Source organism: Rhamphochromis sp. 'chilingali' (assembly GCF_963969265.1).
Source record: "Rhamphochromis sp. 'chilingali' genome assembly, chromosome: 9".
Classification (NCBI taxonomy): domain Eukaryota; kingdom Metazoa; phylum Chordata; class Actinopteri; order Cichliformes; family Cichlidae; genus Rhamphochromis; species Rhamphochromis sp. 'chilingali'.
Window position 1 is genome coordinate 25599329 of NC_137936.1, and position 25972 is coordinate 25625300.

Consider the following 25972-nt stretch of genomic DNA (forward strand, 5'->3'; position numbering starts at 1 on the left):
GAGTCCGTTTCTTCTAATGTCTTAATATTTACCAGGCATGCATACGTGGGTCGTTGTTTGGGGCCTTTTATGTTCATCGCACATTTATTCATTAACTTGCATTTCATTTCCAGAGTGATTCACGATGATTATTTGTGGGGGGTTTTAAGTTTCATGTTCTTCATGTAGGGATGAAAGAGGCCACAGACACACCTCTCCGTTTGTGGGAGGTTAAAGTAGTGGAGATGTTTCTAAAAAGCGGAAATCAACAGTTACTGAAGATGATTTTATTTTTATTTTAGTTTTTTGGGACACGTGGGGGTGAGATATTGCTTTCTTGTTTTTGCTGTAACCAAGTGAAAGGCTCGTGTTGACAGAGCTGCACTTTACAGACGAAGTAAACACGACAGGATCGCTGATGTTGAGCTGTAAATATGTTTCAGTGATTGATGTTCCCATGTCATGATTAAAAAAGGCTTTACGGTGATAATAAAGCACTAACTCCATCCGCCTGACTCAGTCTGCTCTTGTTTTTCACTTCAAGCAAAACTTCACCAGCAGCACGAGCTTCAGACAAACATAGAGTGAAAGGAACATTTAGACAAAGATTAAAAGGATTTGTCAGTTTTATTTATGTTTGTGCCGGCTATGACACAGTGGTGGTGCGGTGAGCTATACCGCTAGACCAAATGTATTTAATCTGTATTTTATTTGTGTAATGGCCAGCAGGGGGCAGCTGTTCTACAGGTCTATGAGCTGGCTTATTGGCAGTTTCCTGAAGAATTATGGGCTCAATAACTTCATTCAAGTCCTAGTTAATAAAACATGAAGCTCATTTAGTAAATTTTAGTCATTATATTGGTATACCTTTTTAACAAAACAAAACCATTATCTCTACGTAAGGTGGATCTGCAAATTGTTTTGCATTTTCATATGAAAAAATAGTTTTATACTAGTGATGATATTTAATGATGATAGTTTTCTGTCACATGATTTACATATTATTGTAGAAAATGATACTTTATGTAATACTGCAGTGTAAAAAAGCTTAATATATAAATAAAGCTACTTTTTTCCAATTTGGAAAAAAGTAGCTGTGTTAAATGAAAATATCACACTCTGAAATGGGTTGGAGCACAGTAAAATAAAATTATGTGAAATGCAAATTAAAATAAAAGAGCAGTGGAAAGTGGACAGATGATTTTTTTTTAATTCTTAATTAAAATGTCATATAATGATTGATAAAGGACAGAAGTATCTTTGTAAATAATAGGATTCAGGTGATTTGATTAAGTCAGACTTATTGTTTGACAAAGTGTGTACTGCTTAATTGCTATAATAACCTGAACTAAAAAGTTGAAACTGTGGGCATATACACCACGTTGCACATTCAAACCAACAATAGCTAAAGTGCTTTAAAGACGAGGAAATTTATTTTCCTCGTCTAAAAAGAAACAAATACAAGAAAAGCTGGAAGGTATGTTTTTACTGTTTGTTTTTTTTTTACTGTGATTTTTACTTTTGTCCTATGAACAAAAGTAAAAATCACAGACATTTTATGATCATTAAAATGTGTTTTATTTAGGAAAGTGATGATGATTTGCAAACTGATCAGTGGATAAAAATCCACTGATTTTAACCTACTTTATAGGTTTAAAGTATCTGTATTGGTATCGGCAATCACGGCCGTGTATTTACTTGGTATTGGACTGATACCAAAGTTTGCAATATCACACAGCATCACTAGATGAGTCACCTCATCATCAACTTAAAACAGCTTCTTGCATAGGGATGATCCACATATGCAGTATGTTTTCACCATAATTAAAAATGATCAAAAACACCTTTTTAAAAAATAAATAAATAAATAAATAAATTATTTGTTATGTATGAAAAACATTTATTTTCACACATTACATACAACAAATGATCTATTCAATAATGATAAGTTTTATATTTTGTTTGTCAATTTAGAAAACAACAAAAACACTCAGTTTGCCCTACAGATACATGCAAATGTATCATAGATTTCTTCGCACATGTACAAATTAACGAGAGCAACATCTGTAATGAGGCAGCTCTGCTGATGTCTTCATTAAGTTAACATCATAAACTGGAAGACAAAAACATATAAAGGCATCAATACGAATATGAATTGTTATCAATGTATTTCGAATCCAGATTTAAACCCACTTGAATATGAAAGACTATAAATGTTTGAGTTCACAGAACTTGGCACTTGCTCCAAAAACACACCAACCATTAAGTCGAAGTCCAGCATGGAGCGGCTGAGTGAATGTGGTCTGCACTCTGTGGAGGAGGGTCATGGTTTCAGAGATGCTGTAGAAAGACAGAATACCTGCACAGTGGTCCAGGTACACTCCTATTCTGGAGGACTGAGGACCTGAGATGGGGGTTTGGATGTTGTTGTGCCAAAATGTATAACTGTTTTGGGAACATTTCAATGCCCAAGATCTTGCATTTCCTCCAAATCCACATTCATTCCCCATCCCCGCTCTGTTGATATTCTTGTATGCAACTGCTACATGAACTCCTCCTCTCCATTCAACTTCCCAGTAACAACGTCCAGTCAGTCTATCGGTGCTCAGAACCTGCCAGTAATCAGTGAATCTGTCTGGATGATCAGAATAGGGCTGTTGATTATTCATTGCTGTCGTTTTTCTGTTCCTCTCTGATAATAGCAGCCATGTGTTCGCTGTGTTTGGATCCAGTGTGATTTCATGTGATAATTTTAAGAATCCAGCTCTCCTCTTTGGCTCTGCTTGTGGATCTGAGAGTAAAACATCCACTTCAGTGACTATCAGTGAGATGTCTGTGCATTTCTCTCTCAGAATGTGCTGCAGACTATCTCTGACCTCTGACACAGCTGTTGTCACCACTTCAAAGTACCCCAGAGGACGGATATTGATACTGGATGATTCTGTTGACTCAGTGAGTGCTGACAGTGAGAGATAATTTTGTAGAAATTGGTTGTGATCCTCTGTGTTTAAGAGCGCTTTCAGCTCAGTGTCTTTCCTCTTCAGCTCAGTGATCTCCACCTCCAGCTTCTCCTGAAGCTCTTTGACTCGACTCACTTCAGTTTCCTGCTGGGATCTGATCTGCTGCTTCACATCAGAGCAGCTTTTCTGGATGAGGCGGATCAGCTCAGTGAAGAGCTTCTCACTGTCCTCCACTGCTTTATCAGCAGACTGACTGATGGCCTCCACCTCGTGTTGAAGGAGTTTCACATCTTTTTCTCTGTCCTGGATTCTCTGCTGGATATTTTCTTGACTCACCTCGAGCTCCTTCTGCCTCTCAGTCCTTTCTGCTGCAGCTGAGATCGTGTTGTGGCCTTTATGTTCATCCATTGAGCAGAGATAACAGATGCTCTGATGATCAGTACGGCAATAAATCTTCATCACCTCATCATGACGAGAGCAGATGTTGTCCTGGAGCTTCTTGGACGGCTCCACCAGCTTGTGTTTCTTGAATGTAAGCGAATCATAGTGTGGCTGGAGGTGTTTCTCACAGTAAGACGCCAGACAGATTAAACAAGACTTCATGGCTTTCAGTTTTACTCCAGTGCAGAAATCACAGGCCACATCTTCAGGTTCAGCATAACTGTGATCAGAAGGAGCAGCTTGGAGCCCAATCTTCTTCAGCTCAGCCACTAAATCTGCTAACATGGTGCTCTTCACCAGCGAAGGCCTTGGTGTGAAAGTCTGCCTACACTGGGGGCAGCTGTGGATTTGCTTTGTATCCTCCGAATCCCATTGAGTTTTAATACAGTTCATGCAGTAGCTGTGTCCACAGGGAATGGTCACCGGATCCGTCAGTAAATCCAAGCAGATTGAACAGCAGAATTTTTCCTTGTCCATTAGATTTTTGTGCTGTGCCATTTCACTCTCTCAGTGACTCTCGTTTAGTTTCGCTTTGTCTGAACAGAAACAAACTCTGTTCTCTGAAGGGAACAGATCTCTGCTCTCAACCACCTCCCACAGGAAATGAGGCTGAACTGCAACTGCTCTTGGCAGCATGTCGTTTAAATCCATCCTTAAAAATAGAGATCAGTAAAGAGGAAGTGCCATAGAAATATCGCGATAGAGCTACAAAAAGCTGTTATGAGATGCAGATTATGCTTTGCATGCAAGCATGACATGCTGTGACATGTAGCAGCTTAGAAATCATTTAATATTTTTCCTCATGTTTTGGAAAATTAGTTATCAAACTTTACATTTTGAATCTAATCTTAGTTTAATTCAATTCCGTTTTATTTATACAGCACCAAATCACATCTTTTCCATCTCTGAAAGTGAAGCTTTAACATCTTTTTTTATTTTTTTACCTTTACCTGGCAGAACAAGCCACGGTGGAGCCACCAAGTGCACTACTCGGACTGGTTCAAGAAAACAGAGGTGCACAGAGGTGGACTACATCTTACACAGAGGAAGCAATCTGGAAAGGATAGAAGACCTAAGGTGTTGTTAGGGGAGAATGTTAAGAAGAGGAAGTAAATGAAGGCAGAGGCAAGGATTAAGTGGTGGAAGGTGAAGAAGGAGGAATGTTGCACAAAGTTCAGCAAGGGGTTAAGACAGGCACTGCGTAGTAGAGAAGACATTTCACTAGGAAAAGTACAGCACTAGCTGTTTGGTGTATCCACTGAACAGAGTCAAGAGGACAAGGAGACTTGATGGTGAAATGAAGGAGGACAGGAAAGTATTTACTTTTAATTCTTATTCTTATTTTTATTTTCATGTCTATTTAAGCGTAATTTATGACAGTATGTTTGCACTGAAGCACCGCAGCAATTTCCTAATGTTGTAAACCTGCTCAACATTTGGCAATAAAACCCTTTCTGATTCTGATTAAAGAAAGAGTTTAGCAAGGAAAATGTGGGCTAGTCAGGGAGATGAAGAAAATAGACAGTAGAATTGGGAGGCAAGCATACACAAAGGAAAAGGCTTACAGTGAGTTATATGTGAGGCTGGACTGTGGGAAAGAGACAACAATCAATGAGCAGCACTGTGGTTTCACAAGAAAGAACATCACAGATGCTTTGTTTAAGAGTGTTTTTGAGAAGTTCTTTCTCTTTGTGGAAACTACATACGATAGGGTATCAAGAAAGGAGCTGTGGTACTGCATGAGAAAGTTGAAAGTGGGAGAGATGTGTGGCAGATGGGCCCAAGGTGCAGCAATGATGTGTCCATGTGTCCATTAAAAAAGCAAAACAGAGACAAAAGAGAGTTGAAGAATAGAGTTCAGGCATAGTGGAGTAGGTGAAGGTGAGAAGGAAACACTTTTGCAAAGGTCGACCTACTTTACTTTATCTATATCATGGCAGTGAACATTTAGTGCATGTTACTTTATTTTATTGTGAACTCCCTCTGGAAATTCCAACAGTGTGTATTAAAATAACACAAAGATACACAACCTCTCCACCATGACAACTTTATTATACAATAATGACAAAGTGAATCTGGAAAAATAAACATGTTTAGAAAGATTTACGTAATTCATGTGAAAAATAACAATAGCCACAATGCTACAGAAACATCTTAATAGAAACATTCACCCAGAATTTTACCTCATACACCAAGTTTAAACATCACAGTCATGTTTCATAAATAACCACTAAATCATGTGTTTCTGCTACAATGACAAACGACTCCAACAGTTCTTTGGTGAAATAAATGAAATCAATTAGAAGAAATAACCTGAGATAAAAAGTGCAGTTAATTGTTTTTTTTTTACAATAATGAAAGTTATAAGGAAGCTGAGAGGGACCATCAGAGTCTTCTGTTGATCAAATAAAGTGCACGATTTAGAATTTTCTTTAAAAAAAATCCTAAACTTCTGATTAATTTCACCTCCTTGTGCCTTTAATTTTTTTAAAGAAAACACTCAGAGATAGAAAATCCTTCTTCAATTAAACTAAAGGCAAGTCATGTCTACATTAAGGCCATAGCTTGTAAATGGGGAACAAATCACAAATGAGGACTGTTCAACAGTTAAAATCATTATAACTGAGTGAATTTAACCACGTTTTACATGGTTTGGTTTGGTGGTCTTTTCTAAAATTTCCCATCAGCATTTTGAATGTCTTTTGTCCTCCACGTGCCAACCCTTATGAAAAATGGTGGCTTCACTGAACAGTGACGCCCTCAGTTTTTAAGTAAATGTAGAAGCCACCAGGGGGCGAAACCTGTGGCTGCAAAAAGACTGATTGTCCTAAAAATCTATGCAAAAACATCCCTCTGCCCTGACCCCACTAAACACTTTCATGATGTCTGGTTTCGGGTCATACTCAATAAGACAGTCATTAATTTACTTAATTATGGTCATTTTAAGAGCCAGGCTATCATTGTGATTGACAAGATATTATCCAATGAGCTGATTGTTTCAAAACAACAATTTGGTGATGGTGAAAAAAAACAAAAAACAAACAAATCTTGAGGCTTTACAGTAATATTTCATTAAGCAGTGGGTGATGTCCATCTATGCTGTGTCTATCAGAGATATAACAGTAGATATACAATTCTTTTATATCTTTGGTCTCATTCGTCCATATTTACAATCACTATTTGGAGTGCGCAGCTGGGTTCACATGACTGGCTGCATCAGAGGGACTGCTAAACAACTTTCATTGTGATGATGGTGCCAGCTAGCTAAGAAAGAGCAGCACTGAGGTTTTTTTTGCAGGTAAAAACAACATAACACATGTTAGGGCGTTATTTGGCACGTGTAGTGAATTTAACGATCAAAGGCACAACTTCTGGCAGCTGTTCATAAAATGTGGTTTAAACATTTCAAACGTCATTTGTGGTAAGGATAAAACTCATCGTGGTCCACTTGAGACAATGCTAACCTTCGATAACTTACGTACTACATTAGTAAGTAAAGTAAGTCTGATAGATGAGAAAAATTAAAACACCGTTCTGGTGTGTCCTGTGGAGGCAGTTTTAAAGCAGCTTGTGTTGTCTCAGAAAGTTTGAACAAAAGTGATTAAAAAAATGAAAAGTTAATAAAAATTCATGGAAATTAGCCCCGTTTAGACTTTTATCTCCTGTTTTTGAGTCTCTTCTAGAACTCTTGAGTGACAGCATTTCCCGTCAAATGTCCTTGTGATGAGGCTGATTTAACAGTTGCAAAGTCGCTGCTTCTGAATTCACCTCTCACCTCAGTTCATAGAAGACAGAAGACTCAACAAACAAAGTAAAGCAGAACTCCTCGTCACCCCAACATCTGCTACCGTTTCAGGATCTCATTAGAGAGCCAGTCCAGACCTTCAACCAGACCGGTGCCGCTGACGGCGCAGGACGGCTGGACCGACCACTGCACAGACACAGAAGGATGAAAATATTAACAAGACACAGAACACAGCCGAAACCGTTTATGACTGCAGCTAACAAACCAAGTCACTTTAATCACACTGCTAACCACATGTGGAAGACAGAAAACTCTGGAGCCAAACTTCTCCCATGCTCAGCAGAAGCTGGGGACACCTACCGGCTGTGACACTCCTTTTAAACTCAGGGCCTCGATGATGTCACTGACCGACATGGCTCTGGGTAAATCCTGCTTGTTAGCAAAGACCAGCACGGCCACGCCCTTCAGCTCATCCTCCTGCAACTGCAACAGGACAGTAAAACTAACTTTAACACGAGTCTGATGATGGTCTATTTCAAACTCAGACCTCTGACTGGTACTGTGTGGATTAAAAGCTGAATGAAGCAGTGTCGAAGTACCAAAGTCGTTAAAAGTTAACTAAAACGAAACTAAACTACAAGTAAAAATAAAAACATTCTAGTTAACTAAAGTAAAAGCTAAATTAATGAAAACTGATGAAAAACAAAACTATGGATAAGTTTAAATCTTTTTACCAGTGTGTGCAGCTCCTCAGATGCCTCTTTGATCCTCTCCGGGTCGTTGCTGTCGACCACAAATATCAAACCCTGAAGACAAACAGACAATATTTCAAAGCTCCTCACTGCAGCTGCTTCATAAAACACAAACACAGACTCCTGGGTTAAACGCCTGTGTTTACAGCAGCAGTCTCACCTGTGTGTTAACGTAGTAATGTCTCCACAGCGGCCTGATGATCGTCTGACCACCAACATCCCAAACTGTGAAGCTGATGTTCTTATACTCCACAGTTTCCACATTAAACCCTGCACACGCACACACACACGGAAACATGTTTATTATTATTTAACTCTTTTATATTTCTCTCTCATAACAAGATGGAGGTTAAAAATGCTGACCAATAGTTGGGATCATGGTCACGACCTCGCCCAGCTTCAGTTTGTACAGCAGGGTGGTTTTACCTGCAGCATCCAGACCCACTGCAGAAACACAAACACACACACATGTTACTGTTGAAAACACAACACATATTCAGCTGTCAAGTATGAGTTTAGGGGCAAAGGATGCAGACATTTTACTTAAGTGAGGGCAATACATAAAATATCCACTTAGAACAACTAAACAAAGTTGACAAAAACCACATACGATCTTAATATTGCTCAGTTTTTTTGTTTTTAGCTTGCTTTTTTGTTCTTAATGGGGTTTTTTTTTATTTAATTAATGGATTGATTTTTCTTTCTTTGTTCAGGCCACACAAATAGTAATTAGTAATAATAACACTTAGAATATGTAAAGAAAATGTCTTCACACTGCAGAGGAAGTTCTCACATATTTTACATACTATAGGTGAATTATAAATATAAAGATCATTACTGTTAATGTTATTTTCACTTTGTAAATAAGAAGTAAGCAAAAACTGAGGCGAAAAATGGCAAAAACTGCAGAGACAATAAGAACCAATAATCCTGAAAGCTTAGATAATTAAACTACACGAGACTCATGTCAGTTTAAATTACATCACAATGTGTCAGAAAGAATAAAATTGCATGTTGTTGTCATAACAAGTATTAACTCACCCATCAAAATCCTGACGGGATGCTTGGAGAAGAGCCTGGAGAAAATGTGTGAGATGATGACGCCCATGATTCAGGTAAGCCTCAGGTAGAAAGTGTCTCTCAGGTAGAAAGCCTCTCCGCTCGCTGTGCCTCTTTGTGTCTTTGCATGTGTGTGTCGGTGTTTTATAGCGCTGCATTGTGTTGTTTTGCTCTGTGTATGTGTTACCCATGGTGTCATCAAGACTGCTGTCAAATCTGGACACGGTGGAACTAGCAACAACACCGGAAAACACTGGAAAACTCAACTTCCGCTAATCCAGCTTTCAATTTAAGAGCGCTTTCGAGCCGTTGGAATTGTTGGAAAACAGAATCAGAGATATCAGAAGTTAGAACAATAAACTCAGGAACAAGATTACTGTTACACAGCACCGCAACATTTTTACTTAAATTATGTCATGGAAATGCAACAAAACCCGATTGAACAATTTAAAGATTGTTTTATTCATATGCAAAACAAATTTAATTGTTCTGCGCATTAAATTGCAAAACATTTCTTTAACAAAATGGGAACAGAGGAACAAAAACACTGTAATACATCTTCCATTTTTACCTTGTTTGCTAAAGTTAAAACTCTAAAGTTTTGTAAAGGCAACTATATGTGAAATGAAAAATTGTGCTCTTGATCCTCAGTTACCACTTTTTGATAAGCAAGTGTTTATTTTCTTAATGTGAGTAGATTGTATGTGTTAGTTATGATCTCCAGTCAGGTTTCAAAAGTCATTTTTATTGCTTAGTTGGTTCCAAATAATAATAATGATAAGAAGAAGAAGAAGAAAACGAAACAATTCCAACGGCTCGAAAGCGTTCTTAGTTTGAAAGCTGGATTAGCGGAAGTTGAGTTTTCCAGTGTTTTCCGGTGGTGTTACTAGTTCCACCGTGTCCAGATTTGACAGCAGTCTTGATGACACCATGGGTAACACATACACAGAGCAAAACAACACAATGCAGCGCTATAAAACACCGACACACACATGCAAAGACACACAGAGGCACAGCGGAGACGCTTTCTACCTGAGAGACACTTTCTGCCTGAGGCTTACCTGAACCATGGGCGTCATCATCTCACACATTTTCTCCAGACTCTTCTCCAAGCATCCCGTCAGGATTTTGATGGGTAAGTTAATACTTGTTAGCTTAATTATCAGAGCTTCCAGTATGCCGAGTTCTTACTGATATCGCTGTAGTTGTAGTCCCGTACAAGCAAAGTCTGCAGTTTTGTTAAGTTTTCTCCTCACTTTTTGGTTGTTTTCTACTTACAAAGAGCAAATAAGTTTAAAAGTTATGGTTCTTATCTTTATCACCTACAGTATATATCTATAACATCTGTAATTATCTGTATAGTGCATCTGTTTGAGGGGTTTCTTTGTGGTGACTGATTCAAACGATTTTCACTCAAAGGAGACTATAAAGTCATTTTATCTTATCTCAGTTTAGGATAAGCTTTATTAGATAGTTAAGGTTGACCTTGAATATATTTGACTTTTAATTATTAATTAATCGTTTCAGACTTATATTTTTCTTTACTTATTAAAAAAAATATTACTATGACAATCAAGCGCAAGCAAACAAAAAACAACAACATGTCATTAACAACGTAAAGAAACTTTTTCTTATACTGAGCAACTTCAGAAGAAAGCTGTTGTGCAGTTTTTGCAAACTTGAGCCTCAGCTTTGATTCATTCAAATTTCTTCTAATGAAAAAATCTTTCTGGGACTCTATGATGCCCACAGTTTGCATTGCAAATGAATATTTTTACATAGCCTGCCCTTATTTGCTGTTGCCATATTACATAATACACTGAATACACTGGAATGTGAAGAATAATAAGTACTACAGTATGTGTGGCTAGGTATAAGTATTACGTACTTTTATTTGTATTACAGGTACTTAACTGATGATGGATTACATACAGAACCTGTGTTCATCTTATAAAATATGACTTGTTATGTTAAGTGATGGTAATCAGCTGCAAGCTATATAACTAAAATACTACTTTACGTTAATGCATCAGCAGCCATAGAATATAATTGATATTACTGATGTGTAGCATAACAATACACAAGGGAATGTTCTTGTTTTTGTTCTTAGACTCTGCTAGAGCAGCTTTGCATGATTGACAGTTCCAAATAATCCTTATTTGTTTAATACTGGGCCTTGGTGCAGCCAGGTTCATCCTCTGTCTGAGGCAAGATGTTGTAGTTCCTCCCCGTCTTCTTCCTGTTCTAGCTCTGTTCTAGGATGCCCTCTGGACCCAGTGGAGGTGGTGAGTGACAGGAGAACGGCGGCTAAGCTGTCATCCCTGATGGACAACATCTCCCACCCCATGCAGCAGACTGTGACAGCACTGAGCAGCTCCTTCAGTGGGAGACTGCGGCACCCACGGTGTGGGACGGAGAGATTTCGCAGGTCTTTCCTCCCCACTGCTGTCAGACTCCATAATAAAGACTTTAACTGATCAAGCACACACATCCATACATATGCAATAATACTAAGTGCAATAATCCTTTCTGTCATCGTTGTATTTTTACTCAGTTGTATATAGTATTTGTATTTGTATTCTATTTTTATCTTATTGTATATTTATTTTATTTTATTCTACTGTATATAGTATTTTATTTTATTCTATTCTGTACAGTTGTGTACTGTATTTATTCTTATTGTATTCTAATTTTTGCCTCATAACTTTTGCACTGTCCACTTCCTGCTGTGACAAAACAAATTTCCCAAGTGTGGGACTAATAAAGGTTATCTTATCTTATCTTATCTTATTGGCTGCCCCTCAGAAACTAGGGGTTCTCAAATGAAAGTTGTTCTAAGTGGATATTTTATGTATTGCCTTTACTTAAGTAACATGTCTGCATCCTTTGCCTCCAAACTCATATTTGACAGCTGAATATGTGTTGTATTTTCAACAGTAACACTTGTGTGTGTCTGTTTGTGTTTCTGCAGTGGGTCTGGATGCTGCAGGTAAAACCACCCTGCTGTACAAACTGAAGCTGGGCGAGGTCGTGACCACGATCCCAACTATTGGTCAGCATTTTTAACCTCCATCTTGTTATGAGAGAGAAATATAAAAGAGTTAAATAATAATAAACATGTTTCCGTGTGTGTGTGCGTGTGCAGGGTTTAATGTGGAAACTGTGGAGTATAAGAACATCAGCTTCACAGTTTGGGATGTTGGTGGTCAGACGATCATCAGGCCGCTGTGGAGACATTACTACGTTAACACACAGGTGAGACTGCTGCTGTAAACACAGGCGTTTAACCCAGGAGTCTGTGTTTGTGTTTTATGAAGCAGCTGCAGTGAGGAGCTTTTAAATATTGTCTGTTTGTCTTCAGGGTTTGATATTTGTGGTCGACAGCAACGACCCGGAGAGGATCAAAGAGGCATCTGAGGAGCTGCACACACTGGTAAAAAGATTTAAACTTATCCATAGTTTTGTTTTTCATCAGTTTTCATTAATTTAGCTTTTACTTTAGTTAACTAGAATGTTTTTATTTTTACTTGTAGTTTAGTTTCGTTTTAGTTAACTTTTAACGACTTTGGTACTTCGACACTGCTTCATTCAGCTTTTAATCCACACAGTACCAGTCAGAGGTCTGAGTTTGAAATAGACCATCATCAGACTCGTGTTAAAGTTAGTTTTACTGTCCTGTTGCAGTTGCAGGAGGATGAGCTGAAGGGCGTGGCCGTGCTGGTCTTTGCTAACAAGCAGGATTTACCCAGAGCCATGTCGGTCAGTGACATCATCGAGGCCCTGAGTTTAAAAGGAGTGTCACAGCCGGTAGGTGTCCCCAGCTTCTGCTGAGCATGGGAGAAGTTTGGCTCCAGAGTTTTCTGTCTTCCACATGTGGTTAGCAGTGTGATTAAAGTGACTTGGTTTGCATAAACTGTGCAGGGGGCAACACACAGACTTGCTGATTAGTGCTGAGAAACAGATTAATAACATACAAGAAGAACAAGACAGGTATTATCTGTGTTGGCACACCTGTCAGTCAAAGCAGCCATGCCCCAAACTGAACCCACATGCAGTTATTATGAAAGAGTAATTAGCTAAAACGATTCATTACAAGTTGAAGACGTTGATGAATGCTGTTTGTAGCCCTATTGTTTCTGTGTCTTGTTAATATTTTCATCCTTCTGTGTCTGTGCAGTGGTCGGTCCAGCCGTCCTGCGCCGTCAGCGGCACCGGTCTGGTTGAAGGTCTGGACTGGCTCTCTAATGAGATCCTGAAACAGTAGCAGATGTTGGGGTGACGAGGAGTTCTGCTTTACTTTCTATGAGCGAACAGTGAATCCAGAAGGAGCGTGTAGGATCCTTTGCAACTGTTAAATCTGCCTCATCACAAAGACATTTGACAGCAAATGTAGCGCTTCATGCAGCTGTCATGTGAACCCAGCTGTGCACTTTTAAATATGGACGAATGAGATTTCAGACACGATTGTGGTTAAATCCTCAGCAGGAGGGACCAAAGATGGAGTATTTTATATCTGCTGTTATATCTCTGATAGAGACACCATAAGATGGACGTCACGCGTTGGTTAATGAACTACTGCTGTGAAGCCTCGAGTTCAGTTCAGTTTTTTTTCTTTTTTTCACCATCACCAATGAGCTGATTGTTTTGAAACAATCAGCTCATTGGATAATGTCTTGTCAATCACAACGATAGCCGGGCTCTTAAAATGACCATAATGAACTAAATGGACTGACGGTTTTATTCAATATGACCTGAGTGTTTAGTGGGGTCAGGGCAGAGGGATGTTTTTGCATAGAATCTGTAGGACAAGCAGTCTTTTTGCAGCCACAGGTATCGCCCCTGGTGGCCATTACAATGCACTTACAAACTGTGAGGACTTCACTGTTCAGACCCAAAAACTATATTTGTCTTTCATATTGCCCATGTTCCTACAGCAGACATTTAGTGTTTTGAGTCAGCTAAAATGTCTCCATTTTTTTTTAATGGGTTGGCATGAGGAGGACAAAAGACATTCAGAATACTAATAGGAAATTTTAGAAAAGACTACCAAACCAAACCATGTAAAAAGTGGTTAAATTCAATCAGTTATAATGATTTTAACTGTGAACAGACGTCATTTGTGATTTGTTCCCCATTTACAAGCTGTGGCCTTAATGTAGACACGAGTTGCCTTTAGTTTAAATGATGTAGGATTTTCCACCTCTGAGTGTTTTATTTAAATGATTTAAAGGCACAAGGAGGTGAAATTAATCAGAACTTTAAAAATGTAAAATTTTAAAAGCTAAAGAAAATTCAAAATCGTGCACTTTGCACTCCCTCTCGGCTTCCTTATAACCTTCATTTTCGTAAAATCAAAATTTAACTCCACTTTTTATCTTCATCATTTTTATTTGAGGTTATTTCTTCTAACTGATTTCATTTATTTCACAAATGAACTGTTGGAGTCGTTTGTCATTGTAGTAGAAACACATGATTTAGTGGTTATTTATGAAACATGACTGATGTTGAAACTTGGTGTATGAAGTAAAATTAAAGAGGACGTAATATGCTGCTGCTTTTGTTGGGTGAATGTTTCTGTTAAGGTGTTTCTGTAGCATTGTGGCTATTGTTATTTTTCACATGTATTACATAAATCTTTCTTACCTTGTTTATCTTTTCAGAGTCCCTTTGATTGTATTTATTGTATAATAAAGTTGTCATGGTGGAGAGGTTGTGTATCTTTGTGTTATTTTGATAAACACTGGGCTTTTACTCGCTCTGCTCTTTGATAATATGGAAATTACTGTTTGAATAAAACAATAAAATAAAATTCACAGTAAAATAAAAGAAACATGCGCTAAATGGGGGAATAGTTAGGATTACAGTAGGACATTAAAAACATTGTACGATGGCCACAGATCAAATACAGGCAGAAAGATAAACGAGGGGACAAAACAGGAAGTAAACAGGAGAGCAGTTTATAGCATGCAAAAGAGTCACGTAAAATCATTTAAGACAGTGGCCAAGAAAAAAAAAAACACCATCACAGTCTGTTTTATTTTGGTAAGGATCTAACTTCCTGTCCTTTTCTAAAGGTTAAATATTCGTTGTTAGCAGAATTTCTGTCAGTGTTTAATTAAAAGAACAATCAGGTTTAAACCACAATTCAAATAATTCATGAAGGACATAAAAACAATCAGTTGTCTTCTATAAAAATATAAGATGACATTTTAAGATGTTTTCAAGGAATTGTTTTTTAATACCACATTTAGTTAATACTCTTCTGCTCAGCAGTTTGGGGTCTTTTAGAAAAGAAAAGCACAAAATTAATTGATGTAAAATTCTGTATACTCCAATTAATGAATCATTAATAATGAACTATTAGCATAATATCTCGATATGTTTTAATAAAGTTTGACTCGAACTGCTGCTAAATGTAAAGAACCTCAAAACTGTAAAACCCCAAATCTAAAAAAGTTGTTTTTGCAGTGCAGTAAAAATCACATAAGGGTAACTTGAAAAGTGTTTACTCTGATTACACAAACATTATGCAGAAGTAGATGATGGACAATAGGTACTGATTTGTAAATGACTGTATATTTCTAACTAACTAGGGAGCTCATTCTGTTTCTCTTGACAATACTTGCTTGAAAAAAGGCAGATGCGAAATGTAAATGTGAGGTCAGAGGTCAAATGTGACATCATGTTTTAAACCTTTATATGGTATTTTCTATTATGTTGACAATCTACATCACACTTGGTTACAAGGATTTTTGTCAATTTTCAACCAATAAACCTTGACCTTGAAGACCTTGGTGGATGTCAGCCAAATTCTAACCATAGTAGGAGCACTGGTTAAAATCTAGTGTCTCAGATGGTGCATCAGTATCTATGAAAGGTACATGCAGGTCTTAGACCAACGTAACATCCCATCCACATGATTTAAGGGAAGGTGCTGCATCAGGACAGTTATTTACTGATGCAAATCTCACATAACAGCACAGCCTCTTATTACTGCCTTCAAATTCAAAAGGAGCTAATACTTTTCTTAAAATGTTAAATTCACTCAGTTGAAACACTTGACATGTTTTCCATGTTCTATTGTGAGTAAAATACACGTTTATGAATCGTCGTAAATTCTGTTTTATTTACATTTTACACAGTTCACCAACTTTTTTGGAATCGGGGTTGTTCAGTCGTTGGAAAAGCAGTGGAAACAATGAGCTGATCTTTGTAAGAATAATATGTGTTTTTCCGCAGCCTGGGATAAAGACTGTGACAAATAAAGGGATACAATAAGATATGGTAACTAAAATGTCAGAATTTATTAACAAAGAAAAAAATGAACAGAACGTGTATTCATCCACCAGTCTGTAAAGTGACGATGTAGATCAGGAGTCTCAAACTTAAACGAGCTGTGGGCCACTGTTGGCACCGTCATCTGGAGGGCCACTTTATTGTTTAAGTAGTACAAACAAACAAATAGGACAACACCCACAAATATTTTAAAAATGTAGTGTTGTTTTTTTTTTTAATTTCAAATATTGTATAACAAGACAAAAAATGGAATTCATTAAACTACCAAATAAACAAATTGGTACCCTCTTTCTGGCAGCACTTCTGCTATAATTTTGTTTGTGTTTAACAAAATAAAAATGCAGACATAAGCGTTCACATTCGTTTTTGACTGCTAGTGAAGATTGTTTTCTTTACAAAAACTCTCTCACTGAACTAACACAGCCAATCCCTCAGCATGTATGTACTCTGCTCATATTGCCTTCATATCAATTAATTATTTGCTTTTTAAACAACTTATTTTAACATTGCAACAACAAACAAATCCTCTCCAACAAAAAAAAGCAACTTCAAGGGCCAACTGCACTATTCTTCACGTCAGTATATGGGCCACAGCAAAAACAAAACAATTATTCAGTTATTATTATCAATATAATTATTTATCTTAGTATTAACAAAATAATTTATCATCTTTAATGAACCCTCCTGTTGTCCTGTCCTGTCGTACAGCTACGTAAAAGGCAGTGCTGTTATGTAAGATGTGCATCAGTAAACACATGTTGCATGTTTGCTGATGTAATTTTGTCACGCTTGGGCAAAATATAGTCTGTGGGCCAGACAGGCCTGCAGGCCTATCCACGTATATCCAAAAGCGAAAATGAAAATATCCTCAACAAACATCTACAAAAGCAGGTTTATGACAATTAAATTACATTTAGACAGAAAGTGAATGAGACAGGTGAAAGGATGCCAGGATACATAACAACAGTACAGCATGGTAAAAAGAAAGCACACCCTCTTTTAGTTCTATGCTTTTATTTGTCAGGACATAATAAAAAATTAAGTGATCCAGGTTTTAAAATTAGTTAAATACAACCTCAGATGAACAACACATGACCTATTGCACCATCACACTGCACGATTCAGTAGTTTTTAGAACCACCTTTAGGAGGAATAACTTGAAGTAAGTATTTTCATGCATGGCAAGTACACGAAAAAAATGCTGGGAAATGTTCAGGAACACAGGATAAACTGGACTTGTGAGTGTTTACAAAAACTGTGGGAGCTAATTATGAAGCAAAGAGTTTATTAACTGTTTATAAAACTTTAAAAAGTTAATAAAAGTTGATCTGAGGCAAGGTGGACTCCTCATTCCTCTCCTACCTTCACCGAAACTTCCTTTAAGCCGTGTTTGTGGTCAAACTCACGTTCAGTGGGTGGAGCATCAGCAGCCTGAAGCAGCAGAGTTTGGGATTTTTCTCTCCTGTGGCCTATCAACACAATTTAAAAACTGGTATAAAGTCCACACTTTCCCCGTCAGTTGTTCCGTCTGTCCTGCTCACATATCCAATGGTTGTACACGTTGTCATTAACGTGGCTTCACTCCACATCAGCCACGCTGCTTTGCTAGCTAAAACACCGGTCTCGGCACATAAGGACGCTGTCATAGCCTGTCAACGACATTGATTAGCTGTGTATATACAAATGTGAATCGCATCATTGGCTGGACTATGGGATTAGGTGGCATCGTTCTAATCCCATACGGGAGCAGACAGTCACTTACTGACTAACACTGCAAAACAGAACTGTTAAAGTTTTTATTTTAATTTCAATTCAGGTTAGATTTTTTTTTGTGTGTGTGCGCAACGCAGATTTTGTGTGCGCAGAGACCGTGCCAGCAGTGCGCAATTGGGCACGCGCGCAGCTTAGAGGGAACATTGCTTAAAAGTAAGTTTAATCACATCAGCTGTTAGGCGCTGTGAACGCATCTTGTCTCCAGGCCTTTCTGTGTGAAGTTTGCATGTTCTCCCCGTGCCTGTGTGGGTTTCCTCTGGGCAACATGTAAAACTATGTAAAACAACTATGTAGAATTATGCAACCAAAAGCAAAAATGTTCTCAATCACATTTAGTGTTATATTTAAGACTATCCTAATAGATGCTTGGGATTCAGGTATTTGTATTAAGTTTGATTTTGCATGACCATTTGTAAGTAATGGCTGGTGCTGCTCTCTCAAAGTGTGGGGTAGGAAACAGTTAAAACAGTTTAACACACTCCAGTATCTGTATTTACATTTAGGCTATAAAGTCATTTATACCTGAATTGATGCATCAAACAGGTACATTAAAAAATCACCATAAGCAGAAGTGCGTCTTCTTATCTATCAAACTTCTTGTGCAGCAGCTGTGGCATTTTGTTTTTTGTGTCCAGTTTGTTTCAAAAGAAGAAGTTATAGAGAGATTTTACTACAGAGCCACAATAGGAGGAAACATAGTTGGAAGTAGATTTTAACTGTTGTCAGTCCACAGTCACCATATCTCAATCCAATAGAGCACTTTTTCAATGTGGGAGAACAAATGAGAGAGCAAAGAGTTTTGCTTTGAGCCAGATACAGCAAAACTGATTGGAGACTCTTCACAGTACAAAGGTTCAAAACATACTGTGAAAGCTGCACAACAGATTCTGAAGGCAAGAAGTGTTTTGTTTGTTACCTGATATTTTGTAATGTGAATGCTATATTTATTCCTTTTTATGGCCATGGCAGATACAATGTTGTGTCTGTTCACAAAAGCAAACATAAAGGCAAATGTGCAGTCAAGGAATCTTTAAATTGAACTCAATCACCTGACGGTACAGCGAAGACAGAAGGAAATAGGAACGCTTGCTTGACTCCATTTTTTGTTGTCAGAAGTGGCAACAATAGTAGAGTGTTGGACTCAAAGCTGCTGATATCATCTCAAACAGGAACATAACTAAATGAGCTGAAGTGAAGCCTGCTCAGATTCAGAGAGGGAGCAGAGAGAAAAACACATCCACACAGCACAGATGCTCAGACGCTTCACTACAGTGTCAGGGATGAAGAAGATGAAACTGCTTCTTGTTGCCATTCTGATGATTATTCTACCAGCGATGGAGGACATTGGTGTTGGACGAGCCCTACCTGGACAACCAGATGCATGGCTATCAACAACAGGTGTACACACACACACACACACACACACACACACACACACACACACACACACACACACACACACACACACACACACACACACACACACACACCAAATCTAAACCACACAAACTTGTGATGTAGGAGGTATTCTTTTTCTTAAATGTGTGTTTGATTGCATGAATGAGGCTTGTAGTGCGTTATGTGTTCAGGTAGAGTAGAATTATATAAGTATCATAACAGGAAACTGACAGACACACAAAGAGTGAAAGGATCATTTTTATATTAGTTCAGGCTTTCTGTTTCTTTCTTCAGGACGTGCTGGACTAAATCTAAATCGGAAGATGTTCACTCTGTCTTCTAATAATGGAGTAACCTTCTATCCCCCCAGTTATCATTTCCCCACTCCCTACCAAACCAGAAGACACAAAGACAGAGCTCCCATGACCACCGCAGCTACAACCAGAGCCCCAACCAGAGTCCAACTACAGGTGAGCAGGGCATTCAATTTTTTGTACTCATTATTCAAACACTGACTTTTATGTTTCTTCGTTGGTCTGGTCTCTTATAGAAAGGTTTTTAAACAAAAGAAAACCAAGAGCAACACAATCTTTGTTACAGTTCATTTCTGTATCAAAACCTGATGTAATACCATGACATAATTTTGTGTGTATTAAAAAGGTAGCAGATGCCTTTTTTACTAAGCAGGTTTTCAGGGTTACAAAAACAGTTAACTTCTTATCGACGAGCTAAAGCTGTGAAGATAACCTGCCCCAGAGCAGACTGTGGAAAGAAGAGATCAACATAAACAGAATGACCTCCCTGATGACAAATCAGTTCTCTGGAAAATATCATCCCCAATCCTGGGAGATCCCAGGATTCCAGCTAGGAAGTTCGGTAGTTCAGAAATCCATGAAAAATTTTTAAAAACCTACATACACACAAAACAATTTGGACATAGCTTTTTAAATCTGGCTTTCCCTTACTGCAACATCAGGAGTCCTACTAAGCCAGGGATGACAAACTCATATTACAATGCACATATAACCAACTTTGATCTTAAGAAGGCCGCACCACTTCAATTCAATTTGATTTTATTGAATTCAATCTTTTCTACACATTTATCTCTGAGGTATCTTACCATAATTTTTAAATAAGTGTAATCTTACCTGTAGTTTTTCTACAATATACAAAAATTCTGTTGTGGTAAATTTAAGAAATCTTAACAGAACTCTTTGGGCTCAAATTGTAAAAAAAACAAACAAAAAAACAAAACTCAAATGAGTAAAATTGCATAAAACATTTTGGTAGCTGATTGCCCAGACTGTCTTCGAATTGTAAAACAACAACAACAACACAAACAAAATGTTTTTAAAAAAATCCCAAATTGAAATTTCTAAGGCAGATTGTGAAAAAAAACCCCCTGTCATTTAATAGTTTTTAAAAACCTTTATTACTTGCAATTAACTCTCTTTACTGGGCCAAATCTGACCCCAGGCCTTATGTTTTACATCCCCATGCTAAGAGGTCACACAAAAGTGGACGCAAGGTAAATCTAGGGTTAACCATTCTAACTATGAAAGAGGCGGTGTTGGCAGCATATGAAGACTGCAGAGGCCCATATTTCATAAAGATGCTCAAATTATAATGTTGGAAAAACTCAGAGATGTTAAACAGACTGAAATACAAACTAAAAGCAAGTTCTACAAGGTATAGGTGCCTCATTTTAGGGTCATACCACTGTATTAAAGCTTAAAGAATTATAAAAATATTTAAGAGTTGTATGTGGACAGCTGGGGAAAGGCAAGCAATAAAGATGCTTCTAAGAGTCACTATTTCTTCATGATACTCATCCAAAAAAGACAAAAACTCTACAGGCTCTTTTTAATAGGTCTGAGGGAAAGGTGACGTATTTTCCAGAAACTGGTCAGTAGGTGACGAGTTCATACCTGTTGATCTCATGAACATAAAATGTTTAAGCAGAAGCTAGGTCTGCGGCACAAGTTACCATGGTGATGGAAATAGGTGTGCAGGTGTCAGTTCCTTTATTATTTAGATTTATTGAAGCTGATAAGGAAGTCCAGAAAAAGACATAGCAACACAAATGGCACTAAAAGGCAAACCTACGATGACAAGAGATAAAGAAGACATCAGTAAGGTGGAGCATAAAGGCTAATCTGTTACATAAATAATGGAAACAGTGGTGGGTTAAGCACCCAGATATAGAGATTATTAACTGCAGAAAGGGGAACATACCTCAAAGCCTGTTACACACTGTTCCTGACCATTTCCAGGAACCAATTTAACCTGTTTAAACTGCATGTAAAGTCAATAATCATGTTAAGTAACGTCTACATTTTTACTCACCTTTTCACAGGTGTGTCTGTGTGTCTGCGTTACATGACTGACTATATGTATCAAACCTTCCCGCTCTTCACTGTCAGTCCAAAGAAATCCACTCTAAAGCTGCAGGGTAGCGCTGACGTATTCACGCTATCATATCAGGATCACAACAGCGTGGGCCTGGAACCCATTGTGTATTCATGGCCGGACATTAAACAGGACATCTGGACCAGTGTCTGCCTCACTGTGGACACCAGTAAAGGTGTGGTCCAGCTGTTCAATGGTGTGTACATGAGCGTCAGGAAGGTGCTGCCCACTCAGGTGAGAATTATTAGAATTAGTGTGTAGACACCCACATACACCCACATGTTTAGTTTAAATACGTAGCATAGAAAAGGAAACACTTTTATTTATTAACATCTTTCAGACTTGAGGCAAATGGAAAAGTTACTGCATCCATAACATCTAATAAATGATGACACAGTGAGGAAGCTGTAACCTTTCTAAAAGCTTAAAAGCCTTTTTTTTTCACTCAGAATGCAAACTATGGAAATATGGGTAACAAAATATACAGATCAATCATATTTCAGGTCTACAGCAGTTAGCATTTCCTCCTAAAAAAAACACACAAGCAAACACCCCTGTTAGCCAATAAAACCTTCACTGTGTGTGCGTTTGTGTGTGTGTGTTCAGTATGTGTGGGCAGGTGAGCCTGTCATTGACTTCCCGGGTTTTGATGGTCAGCTGACAGACGTCCACGTGTGGGATTATCCTCTGAACTATAAAGAAGTTTTCTACTACATCACTAAAGGCTACTATGGGTAAGATCCTGTGTGTGTGTGTGTTTATGTGTGTGCGTTCCAGTTTTACATGTACAGCTAACTTAAACCTCACTGCAGCACAGACCATCATCACTGCATTAAGACTGATTTTAAGTGTGTTTTATTCCCAATAGTTAAAAAAAAATTGTCTAATACATGAAGAAATAAACTCATCATAATGTTACACAATGGGTGTGAGAATTCTGCTTCATTTGTTAATGAGAACAATAGTTATCTTTCTATCATCTCTCTGCATGACATCTCATGTTAAAATATGTAGCACAAAGTAGAAATGTTCAACCGAAGCACCGAAAAAGTTTATCTGGGCATGGAGCGCCCTCTTTTGGAATCAAGTTAAATAACAGTGCAGACCTGAAGTCATCTATGTGAGCGTGGTGCCTGGTTGGTACCTGGTTCAGTGGCTGCAGCTCAGGAGGTAGAGGAGGTCATCGAAGGGAAGGTAGTTTGATCCCTGGCTGCTCCAGTCTGTGTGCCAAATATCTTTGGGCAAGACACTAACTCCACTATACTCTCTGATACATCCAGTGAATGTGTATGAATGTTGAATAGAAAGCACTTATGTAGAGAAAGTGCTACTTTTAGTGCTCAGAGTAGAAATGTGCTGTATAAGAATCAGACAATTTATCTTTTACTGTTTTTTGAGTGAATTGTTTCTTTAGGACCACCATATTTTGCCCAAATGTGTCCTTTGCAATTATAATTGTGTGCTGATGAGTTTGCATTACACTGCCACCAAAAGCTGTCCCTATATCTAACATCCATAATCTATTTTTAAACAAAATTATTTTTATTTATAATCGGCCTTGTGTTTTTAGGTCTTACAACGGCTCTGTCATCTCCTGGTCCTACATCAGCTATTCTAACAGAGGAAGGGCAGTCATGGAGGACTCCTATGACATGCAGGCAAAACAGCCAATCGGGGAAGCTGAGCAAGACCGTGGCGTGAAGGAAGAGAAGCTGAGATTTTTCAGCGTGGAGGAGGAAAAAAGACAACAGTTGTTTTAATGATGACGGAGTAGGGACGGAGTAGGGTAATTAGTAGAAAATAATCCAGTCATAAAAGACTTGACAGTGATTAATTGTGTTTTGAAATTAAATGTTTGATTTGATTTCAGTGTGTGGTTTTGTTTATGAAGCAAGATGGGAAACAAATCTTACACTCTCTCACTTTGGACACGTCCATGCTCCCTCAGGCTGTGCATGACTTTGTGTTGTGCACGTAGCTGAAAACTGCCACATCTTATCCAAACAGCAACCTTGATTGATAAAAAATGAAGGTAAAGTGTCAAAAAGTGCTTCTTTTCCACCCTTCCACACTCAGCTTTATCACCAGTGTGAATTTACACTGATTAGCCAAGGTGCACTTCAGATGTCTCTGCATGTGGCTGTGAATGCACCAGAAATAAGATTAAGTAAAAATTTGAGACACAGATTTGGACAAAAAATTAAAATCTGAAGCTAATTATTCATTTTTTATGTGTTGTGGTTGTTTTTGTGTGTTTATTATGGAAAATAACAATACAGAGGTGGTGGGGAGAGAGTAATGAATGATATCTGTTAAGGTGCTATATTGTGCTTTAAAGGAGCAGTTCGGTGTTTTGTGAAATGGCCTTGCTTGATTCTGGAGGTGTCAGATTTGTTGAAAACCTAAGTGCAGCACACATTCATGCTTAATCCACAACTAAGAATCAAACAGGGACTAGAGAGGGAATCAAAACAGTGGAAATAAGAAAAAGTGACAATACTTTTTAAAGTAGCACAGAGTGTCACTTCAGCTCAAGTTCTATTTTATTTCTCTTCATGATTTTATTCTCAGTTTCCTTTGAGAATTTGTAATCATATTTATGCCCCTGAGTTTGTTTTTCCTGCACTCCTGTGATTTCTGAGTCATGTCTGTATTTCTGTACTTCCCTGTCTTCAGTTACTTCCTGATCTTTTATGCTTTACATTTATTTTTATTTTTTCAGTTTGTCTTGGTTCAGTTTTGCCTCGTCCCTCATGATTGTGTGTCCGCCTGCTCTGTGTTTCTGTCACGGTCCTGGGTCGGTGACCCTGTGTTATTTTGTTAAGGATTTCTTCGCTGTAAATGACTTCTTGTGTTCTGATTTGATGTTTGATTTTCCTCATTGTTATCACAATTAGTGTCCAGGTTTCTTTCTCTGTATTTCTAGTGCTCTAGTTCTTTGTTCTGTGATTTCTAGTTTTTAGGTTTGGTTCATGTGTCCCTTTTGGCTCAGTGTCAGGTCTGTGTCTGTTGGCTGTTTCCTGTTTAGCTTTGAAAGTCTGCTTCATGTCAGCATTTCTAGTTTCGCTTCCCCTGTCTCGTGAGGTCAATTCCTCATTCCCTCTTGTTCCTGTGTATTTACAGTGTGTGTCCTCCAGTGCTCGTCATCGTACTTCTACCACTCCTTTGTGCTGTGTGTATTTCTCCGTGCTCCTCGTGTCCCCAGTTATTTCAGAGTGTGTTCCAAGTTTAGTAGCTTCCTAGTTTCCTGTTGTTTCTTTTTTTCCCTCAGGCCTTAGTTTCTAGTTTCCAGTTTTTGGTTATATGTTCTTTCTCATCGTGTTTGGATGTTCAGCGGCAATAAAAGCTGCCTCTCTCAGTTTAACTCTTGTGGTCTGAGTCCTGCATTTGAGTCCTAAACCTGCCTGCCACACAGCAGAACCGTGACAGTTTCCCTACTTTATGTTAGGTGACTGACTATAACGGCTGGACTCAGTAGCAGAAACACACACAGGCTCGGCGGTTGCAGTAAATGCTGTTTTATTTACAGTGACACTTATCTTAAAAAAAAAAACAAAACAGAAAAATAATACTAAGTGCAATAATCCTTTCTGTCATCGTTGTATTTTTACTCAGTTGTATATAGTATTTGTATTTGTATTCTATTTTTATCTTATTGTATATTTATTTTATTTTATTCTACTGTATATAGTATTTTATTTTATTCTATTCTGTACAGTTGTGTACTGTATTTATTCTTATTGTATTCTAATTTTTGCCTCATAACTTTTGCACTGTCCACTTCCTGCTGTGACAAAACAAATTTCCCACGTGTGGGACTAATAAAGGTTATCTTATCTATCTTATAGGGGATACTTACAAAGGACGGGGCTATTTACAGCGATCGGGTAAACATGCGAGGACCGAGAGGGAATGAAACAGAGCCGATGCATGCAGGAGGATGGGTGGCACACTGGAGTGACCTGAGGATGAGGGACAAAACAGAGTTAGGAAATTGCGCCGCAAGCCAAGGGGGTAAACATACTGTAAATCTCCAAAAGAACAGGCAGGTGAGCAGGCGGCGGGACAGGCTAGTGCAGGGGGTCTGCAATGGATCTGCAAAACATTTTACAACTTGTGGAAGTGACAAAACTCCGACATCAGGCGTCCGTCGCACAGCT

At 38.2% G+C, this 25972-nt stretch overlaps 3 protein-coding genes across 3 annotated transcripts; 1 reads left to right on the top strand and 2 right to left on the bottom strand.

Annotated features, from left to right (window-relative positions):
* Positions 1 to 2186: 2186 nt before the first annotated feature.
* Positions 2187 to 3878, bottom strand: LOC308402805 (tripartite motif-containing protein 16-like; the record flags this gene model as incomplete). The annotated part of the gene is made up of 1 exon (XM_080891898.1): positions 2187 to 3878. One exon carries the CDS (start codon positions 3876 to 3878, stop codon positions 2187 to 2189), a length of 1692 nt encoding a protein of 563 aa, XP_080748024.1.
* Positions 3879 to 5463: 1585 nt separating this feature from the next.
* On the bottom strand, positions 5464 to 9108 carry LOC308402123 (ADP-ribosylation factor 4-like). The gene is made up of 6 exons (XM_080890745.1): positions 8919 to 9108; positions 8241 to 8321; positions 8038 to 8147; positions 7860 to 7931; positions 7486 to 7608; positions 5464 to 7311 (listed from the first exon to the last, which is right to left on the bottom strand). Exons 1-6 carry the CDS (start codon positions 8983 to 8985, stop codon positions 7225 to 7227), a joined length of 540 nt encoding a protein of 179 aa, XP_080746871.1. The 5' UTR covers positions 8986 to 9108; the 3' UTR covers positions 5464 to 7224.
* Positions 9109 to 9844: 736 nt separating this feature from the next.
* On the top strand, positions 9845 to 14402 carry LOC308403181 (ADP-ribosylation factor 4-like). The gene is made up of 6 exons (XM_080892449.1): positions 9845 to 10071; positions 11908 to 11988; positions 12082 to 12191; positions 12298 to 12369; positions 12621 to 12743; positions 13114 to 14402. Exons 1-6 carry the CDS (start codon positions 10005 to 10007, stop codon positions 13198 to 13200), a joined length of 540 nt encoding a protein of 179 aa, XP_080748575.1. The 5' UTR covers positions 9845 to 10004; the 3' UTR covers positions 13201 to 14402.
* Positions 14403 to 25972: the final 11570 nt, after the last annotated feature.

Excerpts from the sequence above, each read along its gene's own strand:
- LOC308402123 (XM_080890745.1), bottom strand. The coding sequence starts at position 8,985 with ATGGGCGTCATCATCTCACACATTTTCTCCAGGCTCTTCTCCAAGCAT. Across the intron at positions 8,148-8,240 it reads GACCATGATCCCAACTATTG|GGTTTAATGTGGAAACTGTG; the intron begins GTCAGCATTTTT and ends GTGCGTGTGCAG. Across the intron at positions 7,312-7,485 it reads TAAAAGGAGTGTCACAGCCG|TGGTCGGTCCAGCCGTCCTG; the intron begins GTAGGTGTCCCC and ends GTGTCTGTGCAG.
- LOC308403181 (XM_080892449.1), top strand. The coding sequence starts at position 10,005 with ATGGGCGTCATCATCTCACACATTTTCTCCAGACTCTTCTCCAAGCAT. Across the intron at positions 12,192-12,297 it reads ATTACTACGTTAACACACAG|GGTTTGATATTTGTGGTCGA; the intron begins GTGAGACTGCTG and ends GTTTGTCTTCAG. Across the intron at positions 12,370-12,620 it reads CTGAGGAGCTGCACACACTG|TTGCAGGAGGATGAGCTGAA; the intron begins GTAAAAAGATTT and ends GTCCTGTTGCAG.